The following is a 17,117-nucleotide window of genomic DNA, read 5'->3' on the forward strand; positions in this document are numbered from 1 at the left end:
GGCCAGGGGAGAGAGGGAGCAATTGGGGGGAGGGGGGGTCGTTTTATGAACTATATTGATGTCTAACCAATGTACTGTATACTTGAAACTAATTTAAATAAATAAAAACAAGAGTACCTAATATCTCACTCCAAGGTATAGTCTGAATGTTAACCCACAAGCCTCCCCAAACTCTCACACTTGATTCCAAACATGGCATGGAGTCTGTCACCTGCAGCCCTGTGGTCGCCTAGTGTGAGGTGGGGTGACGTGTGTGGAACATGAATGAGACACTTGGAGATCATCCGGAAAACACACTCGATCAGTGGATGCTGGAGCTTTGAAGGAAGGGGTGATGGGAAGAAGCGTGAGACCCCCCTGCAATCCCTGGAGAGACAGTGAAGGGTGATATGGGGTCAAGCTAAGTTAAATCTTGCCTAAACGGGTGGAGTGCCCTCACCGGTGGATGTAGAGGTCACAGCGAGTCCAGGGGATCCCACGGTGCGCCGGATGGGATAATTGAATTGATGCAGAACAGGCCATATTCCCCCAAGTGGGGCGAGACCCTAAGACAGAAGAGGGTTCTTGGTGGAGAGTTTCGAAAGAAGTCAAACACACGCCAAAGTTAGAGCCAAAAGGAAAGTTTATTAAAGAAGGAATCATACTCCACAGACAGAGCGTGGTCTCCGCTCAGGGGCAGAGAGTGAGAGCCTGAGAGAGACTCAGAGGGACAGAGACGATGGACAAGGGCAGAGTGACAGAGAAAAGGACCTGAGACGGACGGCGTAAGACACTGAGAGGGACCCTGAGGAATTGAGTTCATGTATCGTTCTTTATAGTTCCTGCGAGTTACAGTTTAAGGGCTTTGTTTACCCATTTTCCTTCGATACCGGGCACACAGTGAGGAGATGACCATGCAGCACAAGTTCATCTGTAGCATGAACGGCCTGCTGGCAGTTCCCAGACTTTAATCCATAGGTTCCCCGTGGTTTTAGCCAGAGGGAATGAAGGGTTTGATTTTGTGTAGGGCAGCCACTTAAAAGACTGTTTTCCCTGTTCTCCCTTCTGGGGGTGGGGAAATGGGTCGTTAGCAATCCCAGCAGAGATCTTCCTTCGCTCTGTAGGTTTCTTGGCTGCCAGGCTGATCAACATATTGCAGACTCTGAGTATAGCTGAACATTCTAGTTCTCTTGCCTCCTCCCTACATTACAATTATGAGCAGAGTCTATCATTCTTCTATAAGATATGCTAAAGCTGCATGTGTCCCTTCCAAGATGATGGTGTCCTGTGGTTAGCCATGACCCTCAAGAGTCAGAGAATCGGTAGATATGACACTCTCAGACATTTCACCCAGTACAATCCAACCAAAACGGTGTCGTAGACATGGCTTCTTGGTGTCCTTGGCTGATGGGCTGACGAGGCCAGTGTTGAAGGAAGACACCACCGTTTAGAGCAGTACCAGGCAGGTTTCCTAGATGTCAGCCTTTTAAGTCCTCCAAGCCCAGGGGCCCAGGTAATTGGCATCTTAACCTCCAAACTTGCTGAGTATCGTATCATCTGGATCAAGTTCCAGAGTTGAGTTTCTAAGTTTGATTACTGAGAAGTACAAAGGGTTCCCCACATTACTGAAAGTTCAGGTTCGTAGTTTTAAGGGCTCTTGATTTTTCACCTCAAGACCATGAATGGCCATTATAGTCAAGTATTTGTGAGAGCACTTTTCTTGGGAAAATTTCTCACTGAAATTTATAAATTGTGTTTGCCATAGGTTCACTCACCAACACCTAGAGAATTTACTGTCAGTGGCTTCACTGGACTAGTTCAAGTTAACTCATTTGGTAAGAAAAGACAGGGAAAATCTTTTAGAGTTAGTATATCTCTCAAGGCATTTCCTCGTTATAAATAAAGTTGTTTTGTAAGCAAAATACAATGACACTAACAAAGTAACTTTAAAACACAGCAAGGATCGGGGCCACGTGGTAACAACGGCATTGTGTTCCGATCTACTCAAATCTCTTTACAAAACAGGTGGAGCACCTTGGAGAGAAAAAGTATTCAGAGTAGAAGCATACAAAAAATGAGAAAAGGATTCAAGAGACAGTGACACAGAAGAGAAGCAAAGACCCAACGTATGCATATCAGAAGCCCTGTCCACTCCCAAAAAGAAAGAAAAAGCAGTGGAGAACAAATATAAGCAACTATTAAAGAAAACTTTCCTGAACACAAACAAAACGACTTGACTTTGTGTATTTAAAGGGGACACAATGTACCTGGGACAATGACCAGAAGTCAACTCCGAGACAATCTATTAAAATTATTAGAATTTATACAAGTCCTTTCGGCATAAGGTAAAATGACCTACTAACGTATCTGGCATTAGATCTTCACAGAATACTTTTAAGTTAAAACACAGTGGAGTACACGAGGTAACATAGTACAGATGCCCAAAAAAGAAAATGTGAGCTAAGAATTTTTTTATTCAGCCAAAGTGACCATTTCACCGCCTGACCCGACTTGCTACCTCATTACCCTGTTCCGTTTTCTTCGTAGGATTTTGCAGATTCCAAGGTCCTTGTTCACCTTTTTCCAGAAGGAAAACTGCATGAGAGCAGAGCCTTTGCTTCGTTCACTGTGCCTGCAGCACCTGGCACAATTCACGGTGGCGTCAAAGGTTTCAGAAACGAAGGAAGTTTGCACGAGAGCCAACGGCAGCTCAGCCTGCCATCACCAGAGGCCGGGAAGCTCCAATAACAGAGGTTTATTTCTCACCGTTCTGGAGGCTGTAAGTTCAAGATCAAGGTGCCGGCAGGTGCCGTGTCCGTTGAGGGGCCTCCTCCTGGCTTGCGGACAGCTGTCTTCTCACGGTGTCCTCACGTGACCTTTCCTTGGTGCCTCTGTGTGGAGACGGAGACCTTCCTCTCTCCTTACAAGGGCGCTAATCCCATGAGAGCCCCACCCTCACGACTTCATCTAACCCCAGTTCTTACCTGAGGCCTCACCTCCAAATACACACACTGGGGATTAGGGCAGCAACCTGGGGACTTAGGGGTGGGGCACGAACAAGAACTTCTCTTCCTGGGCCTGTTCCTAAAACGAGGCAGCTGGCTGATCCTGCTGCTCTGCCGTCCTGATGCTCTGTGCCTGAGAGGTGTCTGCCTAGCGAGGGCTCCCACTGACCACACTCTCACACTGCCAAGCACTGTGCAAGGTGATGGGGTTACCACGAGAGACCGAAATCCTGTCACGTGTGGTACCGATGCATATCTGTCTGGTTCCAGGTAGAAAGGCTGGGACCAGAGAATATAAAATAGGAGAAACAGTATTTTTCTTAGACAAATTCACTTACGAGATACTAACGGCTTCCGCGTATTGTTACCCTCACATCTCTCATGATGAGGAGGCTATGGACTAAAGTCACACATAGCGGGGAGGACCACTATCCCACAGAATGGATTCCTCCTACCGAAATGCATCCCTTTGTACTGGTAACCCGTGGTCCTGCTTACCTGCTCAGACGGTAGAGGCGGGGCAGCTGACCTTGAGGAGGAAGCAGGAAGGACAGGGCGCAGGTGGGCCGGGCTGTGGCTGCAGGTCATGGGAGGTAGGGAAGGGACTCTGGTTGGGGCTTGGGTGGCGGGGACCAGTGAGGGAAGAGGGACTCCTGCTGGGATTGGAACTACCCAGGTCAGGACAGCCTGGTGATTGCGAGAACAGCAAGGTGACAGCTGGCTGGGGCAGGAGGGTGGGGAGAGCAGGACCAGGCGGAGGGGGGTCTTGAACACTAGACTTGCTGGTCAAGACTCTGAGGGCACTTACTCTAAAGGTTCTCAAATTATGCTTCCAAGAACACTGGGGTTTGGGGCATTTGGATCATACAAAAAAATAAAAATAAAAAATAAAAAATTCTGGCCTAAAGCTCCAAAGTAAAAGAAATACGTTAAACTCATGAGTATTCTCCGTTTCACATTTTCGTACTTGGCGATGCCTGTGGTCACTTCTTTCCTCTAGTGCCTCGGTCAAGGGTAGAAGCTGGTTCAGCCCAAGTTAGATGAATTCTTACATTTAATCAATCAATATTACAAAGTGTTCATGCTACATACAATACATACAACCTCACAACATCCAGGTGTGTGGGCACCTATAAAAAGGGGGACTTCCAGCCTCTGGCCGCAGGTGGGTTACCTGGGGGCCCATCCACAGTGCTCGCTTGCCTGGCCTCCTGCTCCATCATGGGCTGTGTGACCAGCAGGCTTCTGAGCCCTGAGCACAGACCAGGCTCCTTTCGGGCCTTCTGGTGAGCTGCACTCGAGCCTGCGTGGCAGGTGGGGCTTTGGGAGGCATGGCAGTGCGCAGGCACGCGCCACGTGAGAGCTGGTCCAGGGGCTTGGAGTCCTGACCCAAGCTCAGACAAGTAGGCCCCAGTGCCTTGCAGCCAGAGGTACGTGGAGCTGAGGGGACAGGATGAGAAGCACCTCGGAGTGTGCGGCACACGACACTAGTTGCTGGGAGGGGCAGAATGGAGAGAGAGGCCAGGAACCATCAGGCAGCTGAGAAAAGCAGAGGCACAGGTACAGCCCGGAGGGAGCTATACCGACCAGGTGCTCTCCAGGGCCTGTCTGCCGGGGGAGGCCGAGGGGACTGCAGGCAGGGCTCACCCCCTGTCTATCCATTCCCTCGTGGACCCCGGTATGGCACAGTAGAACACACAGGACTGGTAACAATAGGTGAACAAAAGTGTGAACATCCCCACTGCAGGTCAGCAGGACTGGGGCTCAGGGAGACAGGAATTGCACGACCTGGGGACAAGACAAGGGCAAGAGAAGACAGAGTCAAAGGCAACAGGAAGGAGCCGGCGGGGGTGGGGATGGGGGCAGAGCTGCTGGGGCAAGTCTGGAGCGGGGAGCTTGGTGGCAGTGCCGGTCCCCAGAGCGAAGGCCTTGGGTCTGAGCCAGGGCGGACTATGGATAGAGTGAATGGCTTGGTGTCACAAGGTCTGTGACCTGGACAAGCCCTTGTACCTCTTCAGAGCTCAGCTTGGTGACCCACAAAATCAGGTAACACCTGGCTCTGGATGTGATGACCCAGCGGCAGAGCCCATGGCCTGTGAAACGCGGTGCAGGTACAAGTGCGTGTCTCTGTCATTAAGGGGGCCGCCTAAACATTACTGGCTCCCACGGTGGTCAAGGAGAGAGCATGGTCCTCAGTCCTCAGGACCCTAGGCAGGTGGCATGGTCAGGTGGGGACAGCACCACCTTTGTGGAGAAAGGGTTCGCCTTCTTCCTGACCTGGCCACGCTGGGCCCCAAAGGTGCTCACCACATCGCTGTCACTCCGTGCATGGCAGCTGCTCAAGGAGCATGTCCTCTACGCCACTGAGCTGCAGGGAGAAAGGAATTAGAGGCCGGAGCCCTGCAGGTCCCCCTTCCGCTCCTGGCTCTGGGCCTCCCCGCAGCCTGGCGCAGCGGGCAGGACCCGCGTGATGGCGGTCCAGGGACCCCGTCCCGCCAGCCTTCACCCTGTGACCGCCCACCACAGAGGCCCTCCTGAGACCTCAGAGGGTAGCCCGGTCATCCAGTTCTAACAGCTCTCTAATCCAGTCCTTTAAAAATCTTGTCGTTGTCAATTCCTTTTTTTTTTTTTTTAGTTTTTGGTGCAGAGATAGTGGGAACAGATACACTGCAGAAGCCAGACATGGGGGAGGGGGAGCAGGGCCACCCCAGACGACCCAACGGGTCCCTGGGAGAAACACGCACTTGCCTCGATGTGGTAGACTATTCGCCAGAAGCTGGAGTCTGAGCCTCGGTACCGTCTTCCAGGGTAGAGCTGCCACATCAAAGGCAGTGGGCTCGGGGGCAGCTGGCTGGGGCGCACGGCCTCCCCCCGGGGGACGTCTTCCTGACGCAGGAGTACCTGGAGCCTACTTTCTGTCTGAGGAGGAAAAGGAGACCGGGGTACACCTTCGGGGCTCTTCCAGGTACAAATAATCAGGGTCCTTCCTGCTACCTGCCCGGCCGTCTGGCATCAGAGATGCTGGGAATCACTGATCTAGAAGCTTCCATTCCTAACCCATGTACGCTCATCTCAGGGACTCTCGCTGGGCCAGGACACCCAGACACAGCCACAAAGGCCCAGCTTCTTCCTGATGAACTTCTCGTTGCTAGGGTACACCACAGGGCCCTGGAGCTTCCTTAACTACACGGTATGGTGCTTATTTCAGTTAATGTAGGATTGTCTTTGACTTTATTTTGTATATTGCCTTTTAAGCAAGATATCCCTGGACCCCAGAATCAGGTACAGACCATGTGTTGCCATCCCCATTACTTCCCCTCATCGTCATCTCTCACCTGGACTATTGCGATGACATCCTAACTCGCTGCCTGGTTGGTCTTGTGCCCCAAAATATCAGTCCCTGGCACAGCAGCCAGGGTGCGCATCCAAAAACCATGTCACTCCCCTCCCCGCTCAACGCCCTCCAATGCCTTCGCATCACAGGCAGGGCGAACTGAAATCTTTCCCCGGGCCCATAGGCCCACACAACCAGGCCCGTCTCCCTCCTCTCCCACCGTCTGTCTACCACCTTCCACCTCGGTCCAGCCACACAGGCCTCCTCACTATTTCCGGGACATGGCACACTCCCAATAATCTCTTGTGCCCGTTGTCGTCTGCCTGGAACATTCTCCCCTAGATCTACGCAGGGCTCACAGCCTCCTTTCAGGCAGAACTCTGCCCAAATGTTTGTCTTCTATAAAGACAAATTTTGGCAAAATCCAACTTTATGACATATAAGAGCCATGTCTAAAACAGAGGTTCCGAAAGGTTTTTTTTTTTAAAAAGTGATGGGCAAAAACATGACAAGCAAATGCAAATCAGACTCTCGAGGGGTCCTGCCTGACGACCCCAACCCCACTGGTTAGACACCCATGTTTGTTCAATTTTTCCAAAGTGGAACTAGATAGCTTTTTAAATTGTTCTGTCCATGAAATAAATTAGAACTCACTCTTAAATAATTCAGATCACTCTGCAAGGTGTAAGTATGGAAATCACCATTCTTGCTGTGTTAATATATAATCTTCCATATCCTTTAACCGTTTTTCATTTGCTTATTCATCGTCTGCTTCTTCATTTAAGGAAGCCTTTATATATTAAGAACACTGGTCTTTTCAGTTACCTGAGACAAATTCCACTCCCCTCAGTTTGCTCATGTGTTAGGTTTGTGCAGCATTTATAATGATTATGTGAAAAACTCTGGTTTTGGTGTCATGTTGAAGATATTCCAAAACTAGAGACTAAAAAAAGACATTCACTTACATTTTCTTCAAATACTTGACTTAAAAGAAGTAAATATTTAACTTGATTTTTAAAAGTATATATATGTATATTTCAAAAAAAAAAAAAAAAAATTAAATGCCAACAAAGATGCAAATTCAGATGACGGTTAAGAGCCTGGAATCTCAACCCCATTACCTAACTAACAGTACTACTTTGGGTAAATTTATATTTTATGCCTCAGTTTCCTCATCTGTAAAATGGGGACACAGTCGCTACTCAACAACTTTTTGCTGTTTGCTATTTTATTACATAAATGTTCTAATATTATATATTTTCATTTTGCTTTTATACTTTCTTACTTCGGTTTGCATACGGAAAGTTTCAGCATTTTCCACCTAAGTTACTTCGATGAAACCCATGCTCCAATGGAAAGTACTCCAAGAGAGAGATATTTCTTTAAAAAAAAGCGAATATTAACTGAAGTTCCAGCTTAAGTCATCACACATGAAAGAAAGTCAACGTTTACTCGACGCTGGCTTTTATAACACTATATTATCTGTATAATATGTTTGTGGATTCTTTTCCAAAGCGTGGAGGAGTTAGGAAGTACCCCTAACTCCAGGTCAGTGGTTCACACGCTTGGTTGGCCATGATCTATCTGTTCAGGGTCCTTTTAAAATACAGATTTCTGGGGCTCAGGGAAGGAGACGCTGATAATCCGCCACGCGTATGAATCACTTAGAGAGATATTATTCCCTTTTTATGGATTGGGGCCCTGACACCCAGAAAATCCCTGTTTTCCTCAAGATCACATTCACGCACTCCAGAGGCACTGGGTCCCCATCCTTTGGCCAACATGCCTTTCTCCCAAGCTCAGTCCAGGCCTGGAGAACTGCTCGTCCTTAGAGACCGGCTCACACTGGTTTCATCTGTGAGCCGCGCTGGCCGCCCTGGGCAGATCTGGGCCTCTCCGCCACCGCGCCCACCTGCTGCACCCGAGGGGCTCCTCGAGGAGGTGCACGACCTGGGGCGTCTCTGGCACCCCGGACCTGGCCAAGGAGGGTGACGCCCATGCTGCCCTGCCCGGCCCCACAGCGGCCGTACCTCCGTGATTATGGGCAGCCAAGTGCGCTGGTTCTCGTCCACATACACGGCCTTTCGCCAGATCCACAGGTGGTCGGGGTGCAAGGCCGTGTACGCCCTGAATCGGTGCTCACCCATGACGCCTCGGGTGGTCTAAGGAGCAAGAGCCGGTGCCTCTCAAAGCCTCTCGCTTGTGGATGGGACGCGGGGCCCGGGAGCTTTATAGCGGAATGGCGCGGTCGCCCCCAAGCGGCGGGGCGGGAGCAGGATGAGGTGCAGGGCGGGGTAAGGCGCGCGCCCTCCCGGCAGGATGGGCGGGATGCAGGGCACGGTGGGGTGACCCACGGGATCCAGAGCTGCGTCTGCGCCCAGGCCTGACGGGCCCTGGACCCAGGCGGGGTCTAGGAATGCAGACGTGGGATCCCTCAAGGCTCCCAGCCTCACTCGCCGCCCCCTACTCTCCACTGATGGGGAGGCACCCTGGCCTGTGGCCTTGCCCTTTCTTCTGTCCCGAGGCCCCGGCATCCCCCTCTGGGACCTCACTGTCCAAGTCAGCCACTGTGTGTGGCTGGTCAAGCCACACCCCAGCCCGGGACTCCAAGGCTCTGCTTGAAACTCACAGTTTACGCCAGGCAACCCCAAGCCAGGGGTCCCTCCATGTCTTCTGGCATCAGAAGAGACCTATGCAAGCCTGAACCGGGCCTGGGGGCCCCCAGGTCACGGAGTCATCTTCAGCCTGTGGGTCTGAGTGTCAGAATCCATCTTCTTGGCAAAGTGCGAGGCTCGAAGCCCCCTCTCCCTCCCACACAAAAGCCACGCATTTCCCATGGCGTCGATGCTGCCGTGGTGGTCACCTCCTAGCTATTGTGAAACACAGTGGTGAAGAAACATGGATTTTTCCCTTCATGGGCTTTGAATTCATTAGTGAAAACATTGTTCAATATCAATACTTAAAAAGAAACACTTCCCTCCACCCCAGGACCAGTGGACTTGAAAAGGTCCTGGCTTATGTGACCAAACCATCTCTCTGTAAATTACAACAAAGAAGGAAAATCATTTCACTTCATTTTTGCAGCCACACGTGCCCATTAAGGCAATTAAGAAAATTAAGTACCACGAGAAACATGTAACATGAGCTCTAGCCTCATTGCTCCACGGTCACCACTGGGAGCAGTTTGGTGCCTCATCTTCTAGCTCTTTCCTGTCACTCTGACCAGGCACCAAGAAAATAGTTTGTGGTCTTTTGAAATGTCAAGAAAATGAAAATGAGCTTAACATCTGATCCCGGACAGCAAAGATGGGTATCTGCTCCTCTGCCTAGCCAGACAGAGAATTCCTAAGAAGGTGCTGCAGTGGCCGACGGCAATAGAGATATAATTGGATTTGCCAGGAACTTAAAATGGAAGGAAGATAAAAGCCAAGTAAAGTTGGGAATGGAGGGAGAAGACATCGGGCCAGCAAAGCTCTTTCCCAGTGCAGCCCTTAATGGTGTTAGTACTTCATTATATGCAGAGTTGTGGCTTTCAGGCTGATTTCCCTGTGGGTTGTTCTTAATTCTGGACCCAGGTAGTTGCTGGGAGCAAAGTAACATGGTGATGTGCTCTGTGGGGGCCGCCTCAGGCCAGTCCTGAGCGCTGAGGTTCAAAATGGTGACAAGTCCAGCTCAAGCGGTACTGCTGGGATAGCCTCTTGTGGCAAAAAGGGGGCACCCCGGAGCCATGCCGCCACTGACTCAGTCACAGCCATGGCTCCAGGACCCAGAATGCCACCCGGTCTGCCCATTTCATTAGCACTTGTTCTGCTTTTCTAAGAGGCCACAAAGGAACAATGGAGACAAGACCCACTTGGCTGGCTGTGCTTCTGAACGTTCTGGGACTAGGATCCTCGCCTTTGAAAGAACAATGAACTTCTTCAGTTTCACACAAAACTGGGCTTCTTATTATTGAGCAAGAGAATGCATCATTATTCTTGGGGATTTAGAAAATCATTTCAGAAGGGGTTCCAGAAAATGCAAAGTGAAAAGAAGGATGCCTGAGTTCATTGGGCAGCTTCTGTGGAGGCCTGAGCAGAATTCTCTACGGAAATTCCATGAAAGGAGGAAATAGGAAGCCTCTCCGGCATGTTTTGATCCATGTTAGGGCTCTCTGGCCAGTCAGCCTTGTTTTAGAGCTGTGTATTCCTTCCAATGCTCTGTTTATTAGTCCGCCAGCTCCTGGAGGATAATCAAGTGGATGTTTCATGCAGAAAGTAAGACAAAGCAATTATTTGGATTTACAAAGAGAATCCTTAACTGATACTTTCATGTCCTGATTTGGATCCAGTTTTAACTTTGACCTGTGAAATTTGCCATCCTTTGACATCTCATTGCCATACTTTTGTAATGAATGGGCAAAGCTCAGTGCTCTCTAAGCCTGTTGCTAACTCAATAGTCCCTGATCCTCTGATACAAAGTTGCCTCATGGGAGGAGAGAACGATTAACAGAAGAGATGGATTAACTTAAGACCTTAGTTCAGGAAAGTCTATAGTTTTGAGCAGAATGGTTCTGGATATCAAAGACCCTCGTGGAATTCATTCTTCAGGAGTGAGGAAGCCATCCTCTCATTTGGGTTCCAAAGAAGGGGCTTGAGGGTGCATATGAACCAAAGCCCTGCTTTCCCAGGTGTGGTCCCTGGACCAGCTACACCTGCGTCATCTAGCGCTTGTGAGAACTGCAGAACCTCAAGCTCTCCCCAGACCTGCTGAGTCAGAATCTGCATTATAACACGATCCCCAGGTGATTCGTAGACACATTAGCTGTTGGCAAACAGAAGGAGGATCAGGAGGGTGAGATGGTGGGTATCAGCCTCATTCTACCAGCTGCCTCCAAATTTCTCTGACATAAGAGCCGAATATGTGTTTCTGTATCACTTAGTTCCAGGTTGCCTTAGTTTCTGTTAAAATCACTTCTAATATATAAAGTGTTTCCCTTTTAAAACCCTGGTACGCTGTTTCATCCTAACCATCATCCATGATTGCAGCAAGCTGTAAAGGGCCTGTAAAGGCGTCCTGGCCTCTGGGCCCTGCAGTGGCCCCAAATCATTAAGCTAGTAGATCCCAACCCTGGCTGCTAATTAGAATCACCTAGGAAGCTTTTACAAAACACCCGTGCCCGGGGCCCACCCCAGACTAATGAGACCAGAATCTCTGAGATGGAGGATTGGGTGTAAGTTTTTTTTAAAGAGCTCCTCAGGCGATTTAGCGTGCAGCCAGGCTTGACAACCACTTCTCTAAGATTCGAATTACCATTTTTGAACAAGATTTATGAAACTAAATAACTGTGAAAATGTTAAAGCTATTCTTTCTGCTGTCAATTCTCACTGTAAACCTCACCCCAAGCCCACACTTTACTTCTTTCCCTATGCCCTTCTTTTAATTTGCTGCTCCAATCCTTTGTGTGCAGAGAACACCAAGATTATCAGGATTGCAGGGGTCTAAGATCTCACCAACGTGAAACATAGATATGTAGATGTTAAGGCATCCACGCTGGTTGCCTAGGGTTGTATTTTAATTATTCCTAGGTCTGGGCCATATTTTAGGTAATTAAGGCTGATGATCAAGTGAGCTCAGGGCAAAAGGGATGTTATAGTCTTTCCCCAAAGGGATGAAATTTTCTCTCTCAATTACTGGAGAATCTGGGGCAAGGATTGTCTATGTAAAACTCTGAGAATGATCTTGGCTTTACCCGCTGATGGCCATTATCGCTCTCTTTAAGATTAACAGAATTTTCTTTAAGTTTTAAAAGCTCCTTAAATTTTCAGATATATGTGGCAATCTTGTTAAATAGCAGATTCTACTTTGGTAGGGCTGGGTTCAGATTCTGCATTTCTAACAAGTTCAAGATGAGCCTTGTGCTGATGGTCTGTGAGCAGCAAGACCAATACTAATCCACAACTCACACAAAGCACAAATGCCAAAGCAAACACACCTAGAACCCCTACTCGAAATGCACCAAGCAATTGACCTTGACCACGCTGGCAAAGTATCATGTAGTAGACTTGCAACAGACACTTTGAGCTAGAAATGTGGCTCCCATTGGCCAGAGACAAATTAAAGTTTACTCTCATATTGGTTTTAATGGTTGGTTTATCAGCAAATGATAGTTTTTCCCCCTCTTCCTTTCCAATCTCTATACTTCCGTCTCTCTATCTTTCCCTCAGTCTCTTTCTGTCTCATGGACTTTTGGTGTTTGTTAAAATACATTAAATAACAGAAGTGAGCAATGGCAGGCATTCCTATCTTATTCCTGCCTTTAATGAGAATTCTTCTAAAGGTTAATCAGTAAGTATGTTAGCTGAGAGTTTTAGTAGGTATGCTTTATTGGTTAAAGAATGGCCTACCGTTCCCAGCTCTTAAGCGTCTTTACCCTGAGTATGTGCTGAATTTTATCGGGTGTCTTTTCTGCATTTATCGAAATGACCTACATTTGCAATGAAGCAGGCACAGCAGGTTCCACCCAGCATCCATTTCCCTCATTTGGGGGGCTGTGGGGGGACGGTCTACCTCCAATGTGTTCAAGTAACTGAGACTAGGGTGGCCATGAGTAAGTCCTGATTTCTCTAAGGCAGTTCCTGGTTTGGGGTGACCCCATGCCTGAGTTCTGGCCCATGAGGCCTAAGCTGGTTTTTCTTTAGATCTAGAAAATTCTCAGCTCTGATTTCTTCAAATGTTACGGTTTCTCCTTCTCTTTATTTTCTTCTTTCGTGATTCTTATGAAGTAGGCGCTTGTGTTTCTGCATTCATCCTCCATGTCTTGGCTTAATTTTTGCTCTTTCCTTCTCTTTAGCTGATACGTTCTGGGAGACTTCCTTAAACTAATTTTTCAGTTTAGTAATTTACTCTTTACTAGTATTCGTTATGAGACTTAGCTTATCTACTGAGTTTTTCATTTCAGGAATTATATTTTTATATCCATAATTTTTTTTTGGGGGGGGGGAGATAGGCAAGTGAAGAACACAATTTTAAAACTATTGAATGAAAAACATAAGAATGTTTCCAAAGAACAGAGAAATGTAAGTAAATTCCAAAATTCTTTTTTTTTTAAGGGGAGAATAAATAAACTAACTTTAGATTATTTTATTTAAAAAATGTATAGGTAAGTTTAGGTGAACCAATAGGTCAAAAGCACTGTGTAGAGCAATCGGTTTTTGGCAAAATAGGATAAATAGATAGTCTGAACAATCCTTTGGCAGAAGACAATGAAAATTCTCAATAAAGTACATCTTTAAAATCTTTTTTAAATGCATCAGGGAGCTGACAAGCAAGTGACAAATCAGAAGCCGAAGAAGTGAGAGCAGAAACTCAAAGAGCAAGTAGTTTTCACCCCATAAACAGAAGCCGAAGAAACCTGGAGATCTTGAGCTTCTAATTTACTTTTGGACATTTCTTAGACATTTCTCACTTTACGAATATTTATTTGCCTTTTTTATATCTTTTTCCCCTTCCTGGTTTTACTTCTTGATGGAGCGATTCCTCTAAGAGCACTTTAAAGAGAGCCTTTTTATGGTAAACTGTCTAAGGATACGCTGTCCACGATGAAGCCACTATTGGAATGGCTAGTCTGTACTGAAATGGGCTGTGATGTAAATTACACACAGATTTCAAAGACTTAATACACACACGCACAAATGCAGTGTCACCCTTGTCCCCAAATATGCTAGGCTCCGTCGTTGCACTTTGTAAATTTTTGCTTTTAATCTTTGTCAACAAAGAAGTCACGAATTTCTAGGACTCTGTGTGTGATGTGCAAGCTAGTAGGCTCCCCTCAGAGCAAAACCACGAGCTGTCATATGCAGTCATTAAATTATCCAAAAGCTGCACAGAGAGCTTTTCTCTGACTCTCAAATTCTGGGAAGCCTTTTAGATAATCGAGACAGCCGTTCAAGTGAGCCCTGGACGGTGTGAGGCCATGGCACCTCTTCATCAAAGAGGAAATTATCTTTACGTTTAATAAAGAATCTGAGAGCAGGATAATTACAGTAGAACTTGGGTATTAACCGTAACTTGACTGCCTTGTGATGATACAGGGTTTATTTCTCATTTGTCTTTTTATTTTCCTTTTTTTCATTTTTCCCCTCTTTTTCTTCTTTTACCTCATGCTCCACTCAATCGACCATTCTACTCATTATAAACAAAAAACAAATTTAAAAAAAAATCCTTTAATCCAACAAAACACCCTTTGATCGAGTTAGGAAAACTTCCTTTTAAGTCATAGGAAAACTATCCATCAAATCAGTTGTTTCTTTGTTTAATTCAGGGAAAGGAGCCCAAACAGAAACATCGGGGGTCCCTCAGACTTGTCTGACTTTTTTCAGGGCCTGGCATGAATAATGAAAGGAATAAGTGTGGGGAACGGATGATGTGATGGTAAATTTTGTGACAACTTGACTGGGACAGCAGATGTCCAGAATGCTGGTTAAACATTACTTCTGTGTGTGTCTGTGAGGGTGTTTTCTGAAGAAATCAGCGTTTGAATTGGTGAACGGAATAAAGCAGACGCCCCTCCCCAGTGTGAGCGGGCATCTCCCAATCTATTTAGGGCCCAAATAGAACCAAAAAGTGGAGAAAGGTAGAATTCACTCTCTACCTGCTTCTCTGAGCTGCGGTGTCAATCTCGCTCTTGATGCTCTTTGTTCTCAGGCCTTCAGACTTGGGCTGGAATCTACACCATTGGCTCTCTGCCTCTCAAGGCCTTTGAGCTGCACCCCTGCCTTTCCTGGGTCTTCAGGCCACAGATCATGGGGCTTCTCAGCTCCATAATCCTGTGTACTAATTCCTCATAATATTCATATATATATTCATATCTACCAATTGATTGATCAACTGATAAATATCTCTTATTCTGTTTCTCTAGAGAACCCTTATAATATAGATGCAATATTGGGGGTGGAGGCCAGATACAGGGGTTCAACACCCGGTCAGGAGGCATGGTGAGATCTGGAAATATAGACCTGCAAGGATGGAAGGAAGCTGAGATCAGGCCAATTGTCTCCAGGGGGTGGGGCCACCCCAGAGTGCACTGAATAGATGAATAAATCCCAGCCCTTTACAAATTACTCATCAATGAAATGGAGCTGGGGAAGATTAGCCAAGATTGCACTATATTTATAAACATGGATTTTAAACACATTATTATTAAAAAGTGTAACTGCAGAGAGGGCTTCCTGGAAGGCCTTCGTTAACTTTGGCAAAGAGGAACGAAAATAGCCACACTATTTATTTCCGTTGCTGGGAAATGAGTCAGAGGTTTCTACCTGAAGTTCAAAGCTAGGCGTCCGAATCCTGGAATTACATGCAAAATTTTGTTTATATGTAAATATGTGACATTTTTATTTCAGGAGAGAGTCCAGGACTCCAAAACTTAAAAACTATCAATCCTGTAATTTCTTTTCTTGACAGCTAAAGTTTTCCCTCTTCTTTATTATAACTTAAAAATATAATTTTTCTGGGTAAAAAAATCTCCCTCCAATGTATGACATTTGTCCTTGCGTTCATACAGAGTAGGCTAAATATAAATAAACCTTCTCTTACTGACTCCATCAGGTAAAGTGATTGACTATATTATGATTCAGAAATTTCCACAAGGAGTCTTAACACCCAGGCTAATCACCGACTAGCAGTTAAAGACGCGCCCCCGCCCCCAATTCCTGTGCCTTTTTAATTCTTTGTAGTTCTTGACACTTGTTAATTTTCTCTTTCTATTAGCCACTAATTTCTGATGACCTCTATAAGTCTTTACTCTCCACATTTTACGTGACATTATTTGGATGAGGGGCTAAGGATGGCAAAGATTGCATAAATGCTGTTTGTCTTAATCCTTATTGTCCTCACTAAGATGTTTTTCATTTCCTGGTTTGTGTTTGTGCCAAAAGTCTGACCACTGGATTTGTCTGAGCATCGCTATATTTTGTCAAAGCTGTGCAAAACAGTTGTGGCAATCACCTTTGGAGATTGGAATATATTTCTGGAATATCGAGTCAAAGAGTTGCTGTTTTTCCCTCATTCTAATTTATAACCCTCTACTGTTGGTTTTATCTCTTCCAGGTTTCTTTGTGCTGCTGCGGAAGGTCATAGCATCTTCTGATTTAATACATCTATCATGTCGGATCCTAGCACAGCCCACTCAGCAGTCTTGCTGAATTTTTTTTATATTACTTGTATTGCAGATTTCAGACTTATTATTTTTTTAATTCCCCACCGGAATGTAAACTCTAAAAGGGCAGAGTCTTCATCTCGTTTCCTTATATTCTGAGCACCTAGGAGAGCCTGGCACATAGGAGAAATACTTGAATGAGAGAACTGCTGTCCAGAAAAATCCTTATATTGAGAAACATCTAAAGCTCATTCTCTTTTCAGCTGCTGGGCCACCCACAGCAGGAAGTGGGGCAGCACAGGAAGCCAGCAAACTTGACCTTAAATTCTCCTTTAAAAACACTGGTAAATTGGATTTCATGAAATTAAGAACGTCTCTTTGTCAAAGAGAGTAAAAACCCACAGAGTATTACATTCGTAACACACAAAACTGACAAGGTGCTCGTGTCCAGAATACATAAAGGATTCTAACAATTAATAGAGGAATGGGCAAAAGGCTTGAACAGAGACCTCACAGAAGAGGCTATCAAAATGACCAATAAACATATGATGAGGTTCTGAACCTCCTTATTTACCAGGGAAATGTTAATTAGACCACAATGACATCCCACCCACAACAATGGATAAAACTGAAAATATATCCCAATTCTTTGTCCTACTTT

The 17,117-nt window shown here is 46.4% G+C and overlaps 1 protein-coding gene across 1 annotated transcript; it reads right to left on the reverse strand.

Moving 5' to 3' along the window:
• Positions 1–5,301: 5,301 nt before the first annotated feature.
• On the reverse strand, positions 5,302–8,736 carry TCL1A (TCL1 family AKT coactivator A). Its single transcript, XM_039884355.1, has 3 exons — positions 8,338–8,736; positions 5,733–5,895; positions 5,302–5,352 (listed from the first exon to the last, which is right to left on the reverse strand). The coding sequence occupies exons 1-3, from the start codon at positions 8,463–8,465 to the stop codon at positions 5,302–5,304; spliced, it is 342 nt and encodes a 113-aa protein (XP_039740289.1). The 5' UTR covers positions 8,466–8,736.
• Between the last annotated feature and the right edge of the window lie 8,381 nt (positions 8,737–17,117).

The sequence above is a fragment of the Pteropus medius genome, unplaced genomic scaffold (assembly GCF_902729225.1).
Source record: "Pteropus medius unplaced genomic scaffold, Ma_sr-lr_union100, whole genome shotgun sequence".
Classification (NCBI taxonomy): domain Eukaryota; kingdom Metazoa; phylum Chordata; class Mammalia; order Chiroptera; family Pteropodidae; genus Pteropus; species Pteropus medius.